At 37.8% G+C, this 17,780-nt stretch overlaps 1 protein-coding gene and 1 long non-coding RNA gene across 20 annotated transcripts in view; one reads left to right on the forward strand and one right to left on the reverse strand.

The window, feature by feature from the left end:
* The first annotated feature begins 255 nt into the window (after positions 1–255).
* LOC141728548 (uncharacterized) overlaps positions 256–17,780 on the forward strand; it is a 33,092-nt gene continuing 15,567 nt past the window's right edge. For 4 of the 8 annotated variants that reach the window (XR_012579593.1, XR_012579595.1, XR_012579592.1 and 1 more), the window contains exons 1-3: positions 256–353; positions 2,775–3,007; positions 3,584–6,671. This is a non-coding gene — a long non-coding RNA (uncharacterized LOC141728548). The other 4 variants (XR_012579594.1, XR_012579596.1, XR_012579597.1 and 1 more) reach the window with 4 other exon arrangements.
* The window catches only part of UTRN (utrophin), a 347,871-nt gene continuing 336,254 nt past the window's right edge, over positions 6,164–17,780 (reverse strand). For 11 of the 12 annotated variants that reach the window (XM_074537592.1, XM_074537591.1, XM_074537590.1 and 8 more), the window contains 4 exons: positions 13,173–13,281; positions 11,638–11,724; positions 8,951–8,973; positions 6,164–8,289 (listed from right to left, as the gene is read on the reverse strand). In XM_074537592.1, the coding sequence (XP_074393693.1) occupies positions 8,281–8,289; positions 8,951–8,973; positions 11,638–11,724; positions 13,173–13,281 (228 nt within the window). In that variant the 3' untranslated portion in view covers positions 6,164–8,280. The remainder of the gene's footprint in view (positions 8,290–8,950; positions 8,974–11,637; positions 11,725–13,172; positions 13,282–17,780) is intronic. The other variant, XM_026794821.2, reaches the window with a different exon arrangement.

The raw sequence follows: 17,780 nt of genomic DNA on the forward strand, positions 1-17,780 counted from the left end.
CTGAAATAATGCCATGTTATCTTTGATGTTGCTAATTGAGGCACTTCTCATTGGAAGGGCAGTCCTTAGGACTGATTTTTTTACATCTGCTTCATTACAGTATTAATTGGAGGGGGATACAATATAAGAAAATAAAGGTAGTATAGACAGTAATTTCACCCCTAAAGAGTTACAGCTGGGTTAATTATTAAGGATTAGGAGCAGGCCTGATTTTAACAGGCCACACCTGTAGCCAATAAGAAGCGTGTTATAGAAGAGTGGATTGGTTGGTTGGTGGGAATTGAGGTCAGTTGGCTGCTGTGAGGACAAGGAACAGTCGGTGCCTGGAGGACCTGCCTATGAGAAACATCGAGGTATGAAACTCTAGCAATATGGAACCTTTGCATTGTAATGACAACAATTAATATTTTGATTTTTGCCTTGTCATTTCTGCCAGTCTAGGAAGGAAGTAGATGGGTGTGGAATATCTTGGTTTTAATCACATCGTGTAATTTAACTCTTTGCTAGGTACATTTTATTTGAGAGGAACAAATTACCACTACTAGAAACTAGGGGAAAACCCCCTCTTTTTCTTAATCATCTATTTACATGAGCTATCCAAGCAAAAACAGATTGTGAAAGAATACTGTTATTAACTAAACTGCCATGTTTTATTCAATCTCTGTGGAAACAGATGTGCTATAAACTTCTCTTTCCTTTGCAACTGGATTAAAAGCTAATAAATAAATGCAGCGACTGCAGACAAGGCTGACAGGCTTAAGGTTCTGTATGCACAATGATGTTTTTTTCAAAGATCCTTGAAAGGTGTGATGGATTTTTTTTTTTCTGGATTAGTTTATATTAACCTTAAAGAGCCCTAAAATGAGCAGTGTCAAGAAGAGGTGACATTTGAGGGTGTTCGTAATCAGCCTTTAAAAAGTGTAACTTGGTTGTGTGTAATGACATTGTCCCATTCATCAAGTTGTTATTTTAAGTCAAACTTTCCAAGAAGCTTTCAGTGGGAGCCTTGCTTTGGGCAGAGAAATGGAAAGTGTGCTGGTTTTGTCTACTCAGGAGTAATTTCTAAGGTACAGGAGATGTCATAAGTAACCAAGTGTGCAGCAACACTGACAAGCTTATATAATTTGTAATTAAAACACTAGGTGTAGTTTGTTTTTTGGCTTTTTTGTGCTCCAAGGTTGACTGTCTCGGGGCATGTGAAGGAAAGAAGTCAGTCCAACCCACATATGAGTCAAGGCCTGGAAAAACAAGGCATTCTTCTGCAAGAAGAGCAGCTATATGAAAGTGGCATGTTAGGAAATATGTATCTCATAATCTCATTTTTCTAAATTGTGTTACAAGTGCTGTCATTTGCAGGAGAAGAGAACCAAACTGTTTGCAGTAACAAGAATGTGAATAGTTATCAGAAGAATTTGCCAAGTGCTACCAAGCTCTGAGTTAAGTGGGTTTACCTGGAAGTCTGCAGCCTCATCTATCACCTATTGCCTTTTCCATGGATGGTTGTGTGTTGTCCCAAGGCAGAGTTCTCTGGCAGCAAAGGGAGGGTTTCCTAACATAACTAATCAAAGGGAGTGGCTATTACACTTTATTTGGGGACACTGGGGTCCTGGGTCCAGCTTTGGACACACAGTTCAGCCCCTTGCCATCAAATGCATAGCACAACCTGCCCTTTGAGACATCAGATGAGTTTGAAAGTCAGAATAATTCTCTTCTGCTAAAGCTATCACTAATTTTCCTGTCACAGCAAGCAAGCAGACATTTTAGGGAGGAAGAAATTACAAGTCTAGGCAGCAGACTGACAATATACTGTGGTATCTCTTTGTTTGTGTATAAAGCCTGGCTGGTACTTCATAATAAACTCAACTGTTATTCTGATAGTTTACTGTCATTTCATTGGTTTTACTTTTGAGCCTACAAGCATCATCTTTGCAGCAACTGGGATTTAGGGGATGAAATAGCATTGTTATTCTGCTCATGTTTCAGCCACTTGGGTTTTCTATTTGTTCACGTCTGTATTTTTATAGAAAATTGATAAGTGCTGTAATTATAGTCTGTTGAAAGCAAGTAGGTCAGAGCTACACTTTGCATTCCAGAGGGGCTGCTGGCACTGGAGAGACAGAAATACAGCTGGATGTTTTCACTTGTCTGGGTATTGCTGCCATTCATTAGACTTCTCAAACTGCTCACTGAAATACTTTCAGAGGTACTAAACAAAATCAACCAAAGCATCTGTGTTTAAAAGGTTCTGTACTCATGTATTGTGATTCTCTGGCAGAAGATTTTTTTGGGACATCATGCAAGAATTATGCTAACTGTTGAGGGAAAATTTCTTAGAGTGTACTGGTGACAATTTCTTCATGTAAATGACTGAGAATCTGGTGAGAGGAGGGATCTTGCTGGATCTCCTATTTGCAAAGGAAGAATGGTTAAGGGATGTGAAGGTTAAGGGTTCCTGTATCTACAGGACCATGAGATGACAGTGCTCAGAATTCCAAAGGGATTAAGGCAATAAAGCAGGATTGCATCCTGGGCCTCAGGGGAGAAGGCTTCAGCCTGTTTGGGGACCAAGAAGAACACAGATATACTGCCCAGTTCTGCAGGGATAGGGTTAGGAAAGCCAAGGTCTGATAGGGGATACAAAAGGCATGAAGAAAGACTTTGAGTGCAGCAGCAGAAAACAGCAGGTTGGGGAAAACGTGAGCCCACTGGTGAAGAGGATCTGGTGACAAAGGGCACAGGAATGTCTGAGGTACTGAATCCCCTTTTTATCTCAGTCTTTAGTAGTAAGCCTGGCCAGAAGTCTGGAGCAAGGGAGACGTCCTGCTAGGTGGAGAAGAATCAGGTTATGGAACAAAGCAAACTGGATGTACTGAACAAACTGCCCATGGGATGTGTTGGGCCATACCCAGGAGTGCTGTGAGAAGTGGCTGATATCATTGCAAGACAGCTTTTAATTACTTTTGGAAGGTCATGGGAAACAGAGGAAGATCCTGAGGACTGGAAGAAGGTAAATGTCACTTCAATCTTCAAGAATGAGGATCTAGGCAACCCTTAACATTCTTTACTCCTGTTTGCATATAAATCAGTGATGTGGCTTGTCAGTGGCAGTTACTATAGTATCTGTCTGTTCTCTTATTTATTAATGTGTACAACTTCATTTGTGGGTTAGGTGAGTGATCTCTGCTGTCCTTATCTCAACTCATGTGCTTGTCTTATATTTTCTCTCCCATGCCCAGCTGAGGAAGGGAGTGATAGAGAGGCTTTGGTGGGCACCAGGTATCCAGTCAGGGTCAACCCACCTCAGTCAGAAAAACACTGAAAATGTCTGGTTATCTGACTGCATAAAGAAAGTGACTAACAAGAGCATGAACAGTTAATCTGTAAATAGAGATTCAGAGATGACATGAGAGAGAACAGATAGCAAAGCACAGATGTTCAAGTGATGTGTGAGGATTTTTCATTTTCTTCTCCTCTCCAATATACTCAAGACTAGCACAGCTAGTAGTTCTGTGCAGCTCTCCTGGATTCTCACTTTTAATAAGCAGGTTTCAATTTAAATGATACCTTTGTGTTGTCTGCACAGGTTTCTGCAATGCTGAGAGGCTTGGGAAAATGAGCTGAGCCAGCCCACTCCTGGTGCCTGAGGTGTTTAGAAAAGCAGCTGATGAAAACACCACCTACCCCTTCTGAAGGTGGCTGCTGCATTCACACACAGCTGTTCTTTCTTATGTATAAATTTAAGTTGTAAGGACTGAAATTTTTGCTGGCACATCATGAAAGTGGCACTAAAGACAGATGATACATTCCCAAAGCTATGTGAACCAAGCATGATTTCACCTTTTCCAGCCTCAAGAACACTGTTTGAGAAACACAACAGCTGATGACTACTGAGAGCTTTTTTGCTTCTAAGGTACAAGAGATCTCTTCCTGCTCAAATATTCTCTTCCCCTCTAAAAGTTGTTTGGTTTTTTTTTCTATACCCCACTGTTATTAATTTACACCTTGCCAGGATTTGTAAGGCTGATTTTATTGCTGTTATTGTGGGAACAGAATTCTCAGCCATATGGCATGACATCTTCATTTCTGCATGACAGGAGACAGGATCCATTTTACAGTTTTGCAAAAAAAAAAAAGCCTTCATCAAGGATTTTCTTAGGGAAACTCCATATTAAAATAGAAAACAAAAAATATATATCTAATGAACAATTTCTTTCCCAAGGGGTAATTTGTACTGGAAATGCTTAAAACACTATTCTGGTTCTCTGCATAAATCGAAAACTTGCTAATTACAATAATACGTTTTTAATGTGGCTGAATTTAGGTTTGTTTGGTTTTTAAATTTTGACATTTGGTGGGCTTTTCGGGGTTGTTTCTTGGTTGGTTGTGTTGTTGGTTTTTCTCCAACTGTAGAAATAACAGAAGAGAGGACAGAACCCCTGACCTAGGACAAGGAAGTGCCACAAATTGTCATGTGCATACTGACGGTCTGTGTCCAGTATTTCTGACCTAGCAGGGCTGGCATCTCATCATCTAACTGTCTTGGTTTTAAACATGTGAAGAGCCCTTTCTCTTGGTCTAAAAAGAAATAATACCACCCATATTAAGATGATTGTTTCCCTGTGAAAGTTCCTCTGAAGATGAAGCCCCAATAGCAGAAGGACTTCTACCCTCTGATTCTAATTAGATGCATCAACCTTGCATCTTCTCTGAGAAAATGAACTGACATGTTAATAATACAGCTTACGGGTGTTTCCTAATGACAATTTAAACTGATATGCTATCATCCAATGCCATCCCTTCTGGGCTGTGCAGGATGGTGTCCTTCCTGATGTTTTGCATAGATGCGTATTTTAGATTCGGACATAATCCTTCTCATGAAAGGTATCAGGTTGGCTGTATTGGGCCTGACAAAACAGCAGCCCAAGAGGCTGGTTAGTGCTTAAAGGTTGGGTGGAGAAGGGAGGGAGTGCTCACCCTTGCACTGTGCATGGAGGGACCACAGGTGGCCACACTGTCCCAGCACTCCTGAGAACAGCCCTGTGGCTGGTGAGAAGTGGGTGCCATTCTGCTCCCCATGCCAAGGGCCAGGACCTTAGTGGCACAGCACTGAGGATGACTTTTTAAGCTGAGTACCTTCCTTACAGATGGCAGCATCACAGAACTCTGGTGCCTGCTGCCTTGGCAATCGAGGTAGACAGGGTGCAACTTGTAGATAGGAGCACTTGCATAAATTATTCCTGCTGTCTCCTACTCTACAAAAATATAACTAAAATATTTTTGTTTTATTTTTAATGACAGGTTGTCTGGTTTGATACGTGCTTTAATCTAGTAGTCTCTTCATTTTAAGACACATTTACTGTTCTAAATACAGGACTTAATTTGACTTTATATATTATTTTTTCTGTAGTTAAATTCCTTGCTAACTGCTGAATCACTTAAATAATGGTATTTCCCTACAACTTATTTGTTAATCATCCTTTCACAAACTGAGGGAAAAGGTCATCACTTTGACACTTATGTTTGGCATTTGTTAGAGTTTAAAAATAAAACCCAAACAAAACCCAACAACTAAACATTACAGCAGTGCCAACTGTTATGATAAGGAAACAAAGTTGTTAGGACTTTGCACTTTTTTCTCCTTTAAGTGTAGCAATTCTAACACAGTCATTAAAATAACTTGCATTTATGCAAATACCTGAAAGTCAGAAAGTATATTTTCTACCTTGTGCTGCAGCTACCTAATGCTGTGTGTTGACTGAAAGGCACCAAAAACCTGAACACTAATTCACAGTTCTCCTATTTGACAGAGCTTCATGCATTATTGCTGTTCTGTAATACATATACAGAACATTTAAAATAAAAAAAAGGCAGTCTGCTTCTCAGCTAACAGATTTACTACCTGTCATGAAACTGAGAAGAATTCTAGACTAAAATCATTCAAGATGGAAAACTAGAGAAAATATGCAAGATTTATGAAGAAAAAAAATACTGCTTAATCTCATTTATATAAACTCAAACCACATAGAGAAATAACTAGGACATAGAAATTGACTACCACAGCTTGCTCATGGTAATCTTCAGAATGAAATTTTCAGCATTTAGCAATGAGATGTGCCATCCTTGAAGCCCAAAAATTTGGAAGAACTCCATACTTTTTCTCATGTTACTGCAATATATATTCCTTTTATTTATTATAGTCTCAGAGGAAGAATGTTACAATGTAGTGTTTGAAGCAGCATTTACTTGGCAGCAGAGGACAAAGGATACAAACACAGGCAGAAAAACAACTTTATACATAACCTCATATTCAGAACAAAAATAAAATCCACCAAATTCACTACTGATTTCTTTTTATACTTATGTTGGGAGTATTTTAAAAGATTCTTCACCTAGAGAATTATGTAGCTTGATAAAAGTCAAGTACTTTGCAGAGAACAGAATGTAAAGCTATTTCCAATACTACTTATGAAGATAGGTCTGAGGTAGAAAGGTGGTCATGGTTTTCCTCTTCTGTAAAATGTGGGGCTTTTTCTTCTCAGAATAACTACATTACATTTTAATAGGAGCCAGCATCTTCTCTTCTCACCTTGATAGCTTTGCTCCACTTGCTCAAGACTAATACTTAGCATCTGAAAAGCTCTATAGAAGAAAGTCTACATCACCTTTGAGAGGTAAGCAGTATCATCCCCATTTTACAGATGGGAAAACAGAGGCAGAGTGGTTAAATAACTTGCCAAAGGGTTCAGAAAGAGCTGGCACTGGTGCCAACAGTAGAAGGTGGTTAACACTGTGCCTGAATCACTCCTTGAGCAGCAGCAGTTCAGGAGTAAATACTGTGGGTGCAGGACAGTCTGGCTGGCAAAACTTCACAGAGCCACTGCAAATTCCTGACCTGCTCTTTTAATGTCCCCTAGCATTTTTTTAGTAGCAGAAGAGAATTTTACACCTCTTTCAATACCATTTTAAGAGAAGGGTTTTTTCCTTCAGTAATAATTAAGAACAACACAGCTTTGTTTCTCTTGACTATACATGAAGGGTATTGCATGCAGTTTTACCAATTCAAGGTATGTCCTAGAATTAAAGCAAGTGTCCATGCAGCATTGTAAACTCTGTGAAGGCATTAAAATCTCTGATGATCATCTTTAAACTGGAGATCAGATGTTCAGTAACATACTTTCCCACAATTATCCTTATCAAAAGTAATAAAATAAATAAATTATCTTAAAGATAAGGATGACCTGCAAGATTACAATGCCAAATGATAATATCTACGTGCACTGCAGTTCTGGAAAAAGTTCTGTTGCTAATAGTATTGGAAAGGGCTTTCTAATTGTCTCTTCACTTCCAAGAGGCAGACAGAAAAAAGGGATCTCACAGAAATGAGCTTCACTTCATAGACTGTAAATTCCAAAACTTGAAGCAAGTTTGGCCCAGCAGGGAACAGCAAAGCTTTGTCTCTGAACAAAGTTGGGAAGGATTACACTAACTTAGTTCTTACTAAAACCAACTTAAGCTATCATCTAAGTCCTCCTTTTAGCTATCTCCCGATTCAAAGTAAAGTAAAGCTTAAAAAAATAATCCTCCAAATGGAGTGTTGTCTGGAAATAACAAAAAGGAAGTTAAAAATACCACTTAGGTACATGAGGATGCTGATTATTACTTGAAATGAGAGTTTACCTTGTTTAATTGAATTAAAATGTTGTATCTTGCACCTAATGATAATTGTTGTTAACCAGTAACAATAATGCAGGTTATGGGAACTTCATATGCCAACGCTGAAAACGATGCAAGGATATTCTGAAATCTGTGTGGTCATATGGTTAGCATACAAATAATCAGTACAGGATATTACATGTGTGAGAATACAACTAAAGGTACTTTACAATGCAAAAGCAAAGAGCTGAAAGGAATGTATGAACATAACGTTTTGCTCCAAACTCCTTATGCAGTTCTCTTTACGATTATCAAAAAGAACGTATATAAAGCCCCTGCCCCTTTTCCCCTGGCTGTATATTTGTACAAATCAGTGACAAATATTCCACTGCTCATTAATTTACAGTTGCATAGAAAGGGAAGAAGGAAAAAAAAAAGATACTATAAAAACAACATCCTTTTCTTTGGGTATTCAGTGTTGAACTGTTTCAAGTGGAACACGCGGTGGGAGCGCACGGCGTGTCTGGGGTCCCGTGCGGGTTTGTGATGAGCGGAACGCGCGGCCGGCAGAGGCAGGACAGGGCTGTGCTGTGTGCCACCAGCACTGCTGACATCCCAAGGAACACCTCACATGGCCTGTCGGGATGAGAAACATCATCAGTACCAGGAGTCAGCACACACAGAAACTTGTAGCTGCTCTGGGCTCAGTCAGCCCAGGACTGTGATGTCATCTTACAAAAGGCCCCCTATGTTAAAAATTTATGTGTATTGGCCTGAGACTAAGCAAATAACTGAGGCAAATACTTAAAAGAAATCTAAACTGACAATACTGCAGAGTTTAAAGTCCTTGTTTAAGTGGTTGCCTATTCAGTGGAGACAGTTTAATGCCTAAGATGCTGTGTGGCTCCTGATCTTTGTGCACTGGTGCCCACAGCTCCTGAAAGCAGAGCTGTAGGCACCAGGACATATGGACATCTTTGCAAGAACCAACTTTGATATTGCAAGCTGCTGCTGGCTTTAAACCAATTGGCTCAAATATGGCAAGCTGGTTCCATCTGGATAGCAACACAGACCTGCAGAACAATTACACCTGTGGCAGTGCCTGACCTAGTAGGAATTTTCTATTACCTCTGATGTTTTGGAATCTGGCCTTCCTGTTGTATCAGTCTAGCTCTCAAACAGACCTCTAGAGAAAAATGTGGACAAAACCCACCCCAGCCCCTTTGCTTTAATGGAACTTTTCACTTGCTCTACTTTGTTTCCAATGACTATGCAAGTATGTAAATATATCTCATACCTGTGGTCTGCCAGTGAAACTTGCTGCAAATAGAAAAAAAAAAAGGTTAGAAATACATGTGACTTTGCATCTTGACAGTTTAAAAAAAAAGTTATTATCAGGAAAACACATACTATAGAAGAAAAAAAATACTTATCTTTAAAAGACTAAACATTTAACAAGAAATGTTTTGCAGTCGTTTAATTCTTCATAAACTTACTTTCAACAAATTTATAGCATTATAATGATATAGTTAAAACTAATTGTTTCATTTTCACCACTGTAGCCATATCTAAACCCCTGAGTGATCTATTACATTATCATCTGTTCAAAATTCTTTGGACATCACTCAGATGTACAGACAAGACTTCTGCACAGTGTAGTACACCTGCCTACTTCTGAGGACCAATGACATAAATAAGGAAAAAAGGGCATTATATCCATGATCAGTGGATCTGAAGGACAAAAAAAAGAAAAACAAAAACCAAACCACAAAACAACAAAAATCCACCATTGTATGTATTGCTAGCCTTATTATATGAATAATTGCTTCATAAAGGATATTTGAGATAAATAGAAAGATGGATTTTAAGATTAATTATAACATGAAACCCACAAAACGAAACAAATAAGCAAGACTACTATCTCTGTTAAACAGTCAAAATGGGATACAAATTATCTGCATAAGGCTCAGATGCTAGTAACTCCTTGATATGACTGTGGCCATGTCAGAAGAGACAAGTAAAGAGAAGACTGTGAAGGAAGACTTTTACTTTCTGGTTTGGTTTTACTTTTTTTTAATAATTGGACATGAACTCTTGTACATGAAGGCTGTTTTGATAAAATTGAGCTTGGATATAATACAGAGTCTAAGGACTTCCTTTATTCTTTAAGGTTAGGAATACTGTGATGCCTAGACAGTCTGTGGAATCTACATCATTTAAAGTCTTACAGAACAGATTTGACAATTGTCCAGCCAGGAAAACAGATCCCTCTCAAATGGCCACAGGAAAAGATGGTGGACTTGGATAGTCTGTCATGGTCTTCCTTAGCAAAACTCAGAGTCTAATGCCCTTTGTTGGGAGGGCCAGACTAATAATCCTCATTCCAGGCTTCTAAAACATTTAAGATATGAATCTGATAGTTAAAAAAAATTACTTCAAAGTAAAAGATGTTATAGAATGACTGAATGAGAGCAAACATAAGTAGTACCTACTAATAGGGGAAAGGTGGTTTAAGCTGACAATGGGGAAAAAAAATCACATGAAATCTGGAAATGTGCTTTCTTTTAATCTTAAATGCTCAGATAGACTTCACAATTTGAAGGGGCCATGGTTTTTACTCGCAGTATTCTCCTGTCTCATTCAAGATGTTTGCTCACGGAATCAAATTCTTTTTCTGTTTTCCAGTCCTGGAGAACACCCTTCGTTACCAAGCTTGTCCTAACACAATGCAATTTGCTTTAAATTCATTTGGGCCAAATGACCATGTAGCTGTGTAGCCACCTAGCAAGACAGTAACTTTCAAAACCAAGAACAAATGCTTGAGTTGCATTTTATACCAATTATACTGATTTGTATACACACACATCCTCGAGGTGTGCTGAGCAGCTCCACTAGTTGTTGACCTCAAATGAGATGCTCCTTAGAATCAAAACCTTAATTTGCAGAACAAGGGCCTCTGAATTGTTGAACTCATCAAAAATCAAAAAGGATAGCTGAAACAAGACTTTTTTGCTGGAACCTCATTTGCTTTTTCAAAACATGAAAGTTCCATCTTCTGTGATGCAGCAATGTGTGTTCAGGAGATAAAAGGGGTGTTTTAACAGGGCCCATAGAGTTTATGAAATAGCATAGAGTTGAGTCTTGATGCTTCCAAAAGGACTGGGCATAAACAGCCACTCTCTGACTTCTGCCTTTTAAAACTGATCATTATTATTACATTTCATTTGAAGCTTCCAACAGTTTTGAAAATATATCAAAGTTTTCACTACTGTTTTTCTAAGGCAAAAGTGCTGAAATATACATGTCTTTCTCTATATATATGTACAAATGTATTTTACAAAACCCACCATAATACATGAGACAGATTCTCACTTTTTCAAGTGCAGTGACACAGTAAGGAGGATCAGGGAAAATGTATGTCAGCTGATACAGGACATGCATAGGAACAAGCTGGTTTTCCTTTTGATCTCTCTTTAATAGACACTGAATAAAATATCAACTTCCAAAGCATTTAAGCAGGGAAAGGTGTTAAATGCTGCATTCACATATTTCCTCTGGTCTATTTAATAACTAGCTCAGTAATTAGTCTAAGGACTTTTTTTTTTTCAAGCTTTATTAGAAAAACTGCAATCAGAAATTTTGAATCTGCATTCACTTAAGTTCTACAAAAGGTCTTTATCAGCAGCTAGTGAGATTCTAGATGTCTTTCCTCTTATTTATGCACTGCTGAAAATTCAACATTGAGCTACAGGCTTTTCTTATAATGAATTGCTTCCACTTAAAACAAGAACATTTATCTACCTTCAAAAGTAGTGTATATTGAGGAATTTTAAGGAACAGAATTATACAGCTTGCATATATCTACACAAGAAATCTCCTAAGAGATATTTATTCTCCTAGTCAACACCACAATAATGATTTTCTTTTTTCAAAAGACCATCTCAAATTCAATATGATTCTCAAGACATATTTTGTTAAACTTACAGCAGCAAGCTGGAAATGTGTTGTTGATTTGCTCCATAACATCTGTTAGATCTGTATTGGTATCATGAGGTGGAACTAACAAGTCATCTGCAGATATGACAACAAAAAAATCATTTTTGTAACAAGAGGAGAAAAATAAAAATTACAACGACATTTTAAAAGGCATTCTTAGCCAACATTCCAGTTAATTACTCCTTTATATTTCACAGGAAAACAGTACCTGAAACCTTTGTAATGTGCAGGAACTATCATCGATAATTGCCAGCCTTGGGAGAGGACATGAAAGTTACATTATTGATTTGCAGTCAAACTCATTTCTCTTTCATTAAAGCATAACCATTGCATCCAGGATTTAACTAGAAGTTGCCAGCAAGGAACAGTATATAAACATTTACAGTTAAATAAAATTACAAGATGAGGTAATTAAACTCAGTAGGTACTCTATTAAAATTCGGTTCCAATTGCAGATGATTTGTCATGTAACTTTCAGAGTGAATACACCATTTTTTCTCTGAAAAAAATACTAACATTTATCTTTTAAGTGGTCTTTAGTCAATATGTGTCAGCCATTTCAATACTGCTAAAATCGCCCTTGCCATATCTTTGAAAAATGATGCTTAAAATTAGCCAAGAGAATGGTTAGGGAACGTAACTGGTGTGTTGTTGGCAGTTTTATTGGACAGCATCTTTCATACTGCATGAAATCAGACTCAAGTTCCATGTTTTTCCACATAAAGTAAAAACATAGGTTAATGCTGAATAAAAAATGTTCAGTATGCAAGAGAATATTTTTCCTGGTTTCTAAAGAAATAAAATAATATTTAATCTATAACCCAAGGCTTAAAAACAGAAACAAGAAGAATTCGTACATAAGATAATTTGAGAGAAATATTTTCTCTTTTCCCCTACTTTTGTCCATGCAATGGTCTGTAGTTATTTCTGCTAACTCATCGTGAAATTAGTGAGTTCTGTTACTGGAGAATTTAAAATAATCTTTCAAGAGAGAAAGAAATCCCTTTATGTGCAGAGTCTGTACCCATAAATATTGAATTATTCATAAAGATGTGAACCTTTTGGGAGTGAGAACATCAAAATACCAGGATAAGCAGAGGTTACACAAGAATTTTTAAAGCAGACAGCAAGTGTAGATTATGTGATTTGGACATTTGGTCCTGTATCTGACAGATTACTTGGCTCCATGTGTGTACTGTAGCACAAACAGCTCTTGGCCACTTCAGCCCAATGAAGTCTGGTTCCCCTTTCAGTGAGCATGGATTTGCCCAGTAAATTCACTTGGTAAGAACAGCTGGAACCAAGGAGTCTATTGACAAAAGCCTGTAATTCAGAGTCTTGTGGATTCTTAGGATACTGCAGCTCTTCACAAGTGCGAGGAAGCAACACCTCCAGCTGCACTGAGCAGCAGCATTGCAAAGATCCGCTCCTTTTGATTTACAAATCTGTCCGGAAGGTGCCAACAAACCCCTCCAGCAGTCACCTATGGCCTCATGAGCACGTTATCTGATGAGAACACTCACCTGTCTGATGGAACTGCGAGCTTGTGTCCTGCGCCAGAGGGAAGCTGAGGGCAGAGTGCTGGGGCGACGCACAGGGGGAGGCGCCATTGACCCGGGAGTCTGACTCGGGCTACATTAAAGACAAGAAAACCCAAATTTAGGTTACTTGTATCCACATAATTTAACTGTAGGCTAGTATGCAGCCATTTTGTTCCTTTCCTTTTTTATGTGCTCTTTCTTGTTTGTTCTTCAAATTATTCAAAGTTGGCTCAAATCTATACAACTGATGAGTGGTAAAAATCCACCAAACCAAGAACTTGTTAAAAGAAAATCTAGACTCAAGAACAGCTGTTACAAGACTTCAGTTGATAGTCTTGATAAAAACAACGTTCTGTTGCATCACAAAAACACAAGGTTACATACAACACACACAGTATGCCAAGGTTCCCAGTCCAGCTCTGCAGAAAGACTACCTAATGGGATCATTTAGGCTGTATTTATCTGCATGGGTATATATATACACACAAACAGGACATTCAGCCAGGGCCCCATAAAAATATTTACAAGGATGACTGAGCATCCTTAAAAACAGCTGTTCAATTATGAACTGATTTGTAGAACTCCAGAATCAAATGAACACTCAAGACAGACTCAAAACAACTTCATTAAATCCAAAAAGTGGTAGCCAGCCATCACTCCTGCTGATGGTGCTTCTCAACCTTGTAGAAGACACCAAATTTGCAGGAATTTGTACTAAACAAACTTCTAGAAATTATGAGAAATAGCTTATATACTTTGAAAAGAAGCTTTTCTGGCCTCTTCAATTCACTTGAAGAATCACAGAAATCAATATTACATTTAGTTGTAACCATGTGTGTTTGAGATTACATTTAAATATACATATATGAACAGAAAATAAGAAAAGGCCATAGCAGCTCAGAAATATTGGAAGAGACCTTATTCAGGCATTTTTCCCTTCTTTTCTTTCCTTTCTTATTTTAAAAATTCCTTTTGAGGAGGAAACTAGTAATACAGTATTTGAACTTCGGAAGTGATTGTTCTGAAAAAAACATAAGTGAAATAATATTTAAAAATATTTACATCTGAAGTAGATTTAACTAAAATTGTTGCTGCTATCTCTTATCTTTTTGATTGCAAATCATGAGATTACTTCTAAACAGCTTAAGAAGCAGGTTATTTAACTAAATCTGTCAAGAGCAGATACTGAAGTAATACAAAAGATCATTGCTTTTAAGATCTTTTTGAAACTGAGCAAGTACCTAGAGCAGATATGAGACTTGATGCAGAGTTAGAATACAGAATGGCTGTTAATTTGTGCACAAATTTTTGCACTTCACAGCCTTTACTGAAATACTCAATTTCTTGAGATAGCTTCCAACCTAACAAAAACAATCTTCAGTAAAACTCCTCTAAATCTTATCTCTTTCAGCATGACAATACTAAAGGCCAGCTTGGACTTAAAGAATAAATCAAGAAATTTTAGTCTGCATAGGAGACAAAGAAAAATTGAAATGTTTTCAAGCCAGAGAAGGATTTCACTGTCAAGACACTTCTCTGAACAGTGAATTACTATCAGGTAGTTAAGTAATTTGCTGCTCAGTACCAGGCTTCAATCCAGCTAAAGAGTCTAAATAAAATGAGTGTGGTGATTTTAAATCAGAGAAGTGTAGGATTGCTTAACCCAGGCAATTCTGTATTGCCAGGAACCACTGTCTGAAATGTTAGAGCTGTAGTGGTAAAGAGAGGAAGCAAATTCTCCACAGGTGAAGAGTCTCTTCAATACAGAACAACAGAACTAACTCCAGCAGCAGTCACTGCTTGCCCACCCCACAAACAGATGACAGAGAGAATGTGAATCATCCAAAATGCAAACTTGCACCTGGAGTAAATCTCTGCCTCTGGCCCTGTTCAAGCAGCAACTATGAATAAATTGTGCACAGATGAATGAGGGTGAATGAGAAGATCTGTACTGGACATACAAAACTGCAGCACAGCACCACATAGGCTCAGTCAAGGAGAGTGAGGCACTGCAAAGACAACAGCTCATGTTGATAGACAGAAACTAAATGCCTACAAACTCAGGTGATGAGTTTGTCAAGGTACCACTTAGTTGTTCTATTGTAAGTGATAGAAGAGCACTACAGAGCACCAGGACTGTCAGTGGATAATCTGAGAGAAAACAAAATATACTTGGAATACCTTACATTGATGAACCGTATGTTGCTGTAGCAGTCAGAATGAAATATTGCAGCCGGATTTAAAAACAAGTCAAAACCCACAACACCATCATCTTCTAATCAGATGGCAATGCCTGATTACTTAATTTTCATTTAAATATACTGATAAATGATACACTGCGTAGTTCAAGTGACTGCAATAAAAAGAAAAGCCTAAACAAACAAAACTCTTCTTCCAAATTAAGGACAATATTGTTATGCAGTTGAAGAGTGGAGTTTGGAGCAGAAAGTGAAGGTTTGTCATAGTGGTACAATTGCCTTAATATAACAATCAGATACTGGAAAATATTAAATGCAAGCCAGTTGAGGATATGGCATGATTTAACAATTTTGTTGAAGAACATGAGAAAAATAACACTAGAAAATCACATTGTATTTGACTCCATTTATATAACACTTAAAAAATACGAGTACTTCCATCCTAACCCACTTCAGGTATCATGAAGTTCATGCATTCTTATTCAAAACAACTCAGCAGACAGCCCATAAGCCAGAAACCAAAATCAACTAGCTCTAGATGTTATTAAACACCGCTGCTTCTTCTTGAAAGAAATAAAAGCAGGGATACTGAGCATGCCTCTATGGGAATGAGGGAGAGGTTTCCAACTCCAGTCTCAGAGAGTTTTCAAACTTCTTTTTAGGTAAAACCAAGCAAAGATATGAAGGGACAAATAAGTCCTTCTCCAGAAAAGAATGAAGTCTTGGTTTTGTTTCTGTATTACAGTAGTTTTTAAAGCATTTCAAAGGAGATATTTATTTCAACCAGTTTTAATCTACAGTTTCATTATGCCTCCTGCTGGTGTCCTTCCCAAAGAAGAGCCTGAAGTGCTCTGTGGCGTAATGGACAGCAAAGACATACCTGCTCTTTCCTTGACATCTGCTGTTTTTGGTAAAAAACCAAACTAAACCTCAGTGTTCCCAGTCTGAATCACAAGACACCTCAAAAATGCCAATTTTACTACCACATTCATCACAGATATTTCTTCTTGCTCCAGAATTTTTCTCCCAGCTATAAAAGAAACAAACTCTCCTATGCTCTTCTGATAAAGCTCTTCTGATTTCAGCTGGAAAGAGAGTTGCAGCCCCTATTTACTCTCTGTCTGATCATACAGCTGTTGACAGATGATTTTAGCTCCCACTAACTTCAATATCTAATTCAATATGAAACTTCTATTCAGTAGCTCAGAGAAAACAGAGAAAAATTCAAGCAGACTTTAAATGCCCTTCATAATAGGACTCACTTTGACTTTGCAAATGCAGCATCTATAAAGGCTGAAAAAAGAAAAATGAGAATGGATTATTTGTGTTTTCTCTGTCTGATTAACATGTTGGTATCAAAGCTGTCACATGCCAGTTCTGTTTCACCTTCCTCTTTGGCACCCTAATCAATCAGGCAGACAAAAACGACAACTTTCTGTGACAGTTACCAATCCTTTGGGCTTGCTAAAATAAAAATAGTATGGTAACCTCAGAATTGTGACCTGAAGTAGACAAATGTGCAGTGAGGATGCATGCATATTTCTGCTGAAGGTGCTCTCTAAAGAATGTCCTAGAATGCTCTCATCTAGATTAGGCAGCTACTACATGAAAGTTTCTAAATTTCATTAACTCTCTACCCCCATATCTCTGTATAGACAGACTCACTCCAATCTTTTGGAGAAAAAAAAAAAGTCCCAGTATTTTATACTCAGTGGTATAAAACACCAGTCAGGAGGCTAGTGGAAAAGAGGAATGGGCAGAGTTGCTGTTGATAGAATAGACAAACAGATGGCATGAAATGCCAGCCATGGCAAAGATATTGCTCTAAGACAGTTGTGTCCTTTAATACTAGTAATTATATTGTTGTTATATATTTTGAGATTGAGACTTATGAGTATCTTTCTTGCAAATCATCCATCTCATTAATAAAAAAGGTATTCCTTTCATCCCCTAAAAATAACTGGGACAGCCAGCAAAAGCAAAACAAATAAATATAAATAGGCTTCCAGTAAAGTCCTTCCCCAAGCAGTGAAAGAGATAAAGGCTGTCCTAAAAGGTAGTGGCCAAGCTGACAGAACAGCAAACATGCTGAAGAGTGGTCTTTTTTCTTCAGAAAGGGGACAGTAATAGAAATCAGTATTGCTTCATAATTCTATCAATGTCAAAATAAATTTCAAAGAACCTTATTAAAAATTTAAATTATTTATACTTTCTGAATCGCCATCAGGGGAGTAGCCTCAACATTCTGGAAATAGTTTGTGAAACATCTGGTAAATTAAGTAATGAAATATATAGAAAGGCACATTGAAAAGCCAAAGACAGGTTATAAAAGAAATAATGCAGATCTTCTCATATACTTGACTCTGCATGAGCCACTTTATTAAATGACAGA

This window comes from Zonotrichia albicollis, chromosome 3 (assembly GCF_047830755.1).
Source record: "Zonotrichia albicollis isolate bZonAlb1 chromosome 3, bZonAlb1.hap1, whole genome shotgun sequence".
In the NCBI taxonomy this organism is placed as follows: Eukaryota; Metazoa; Chordata; class Aves; order Passeriformes; family Passerellidae; genus Zonotrichia; species Zonotrichia albicollis.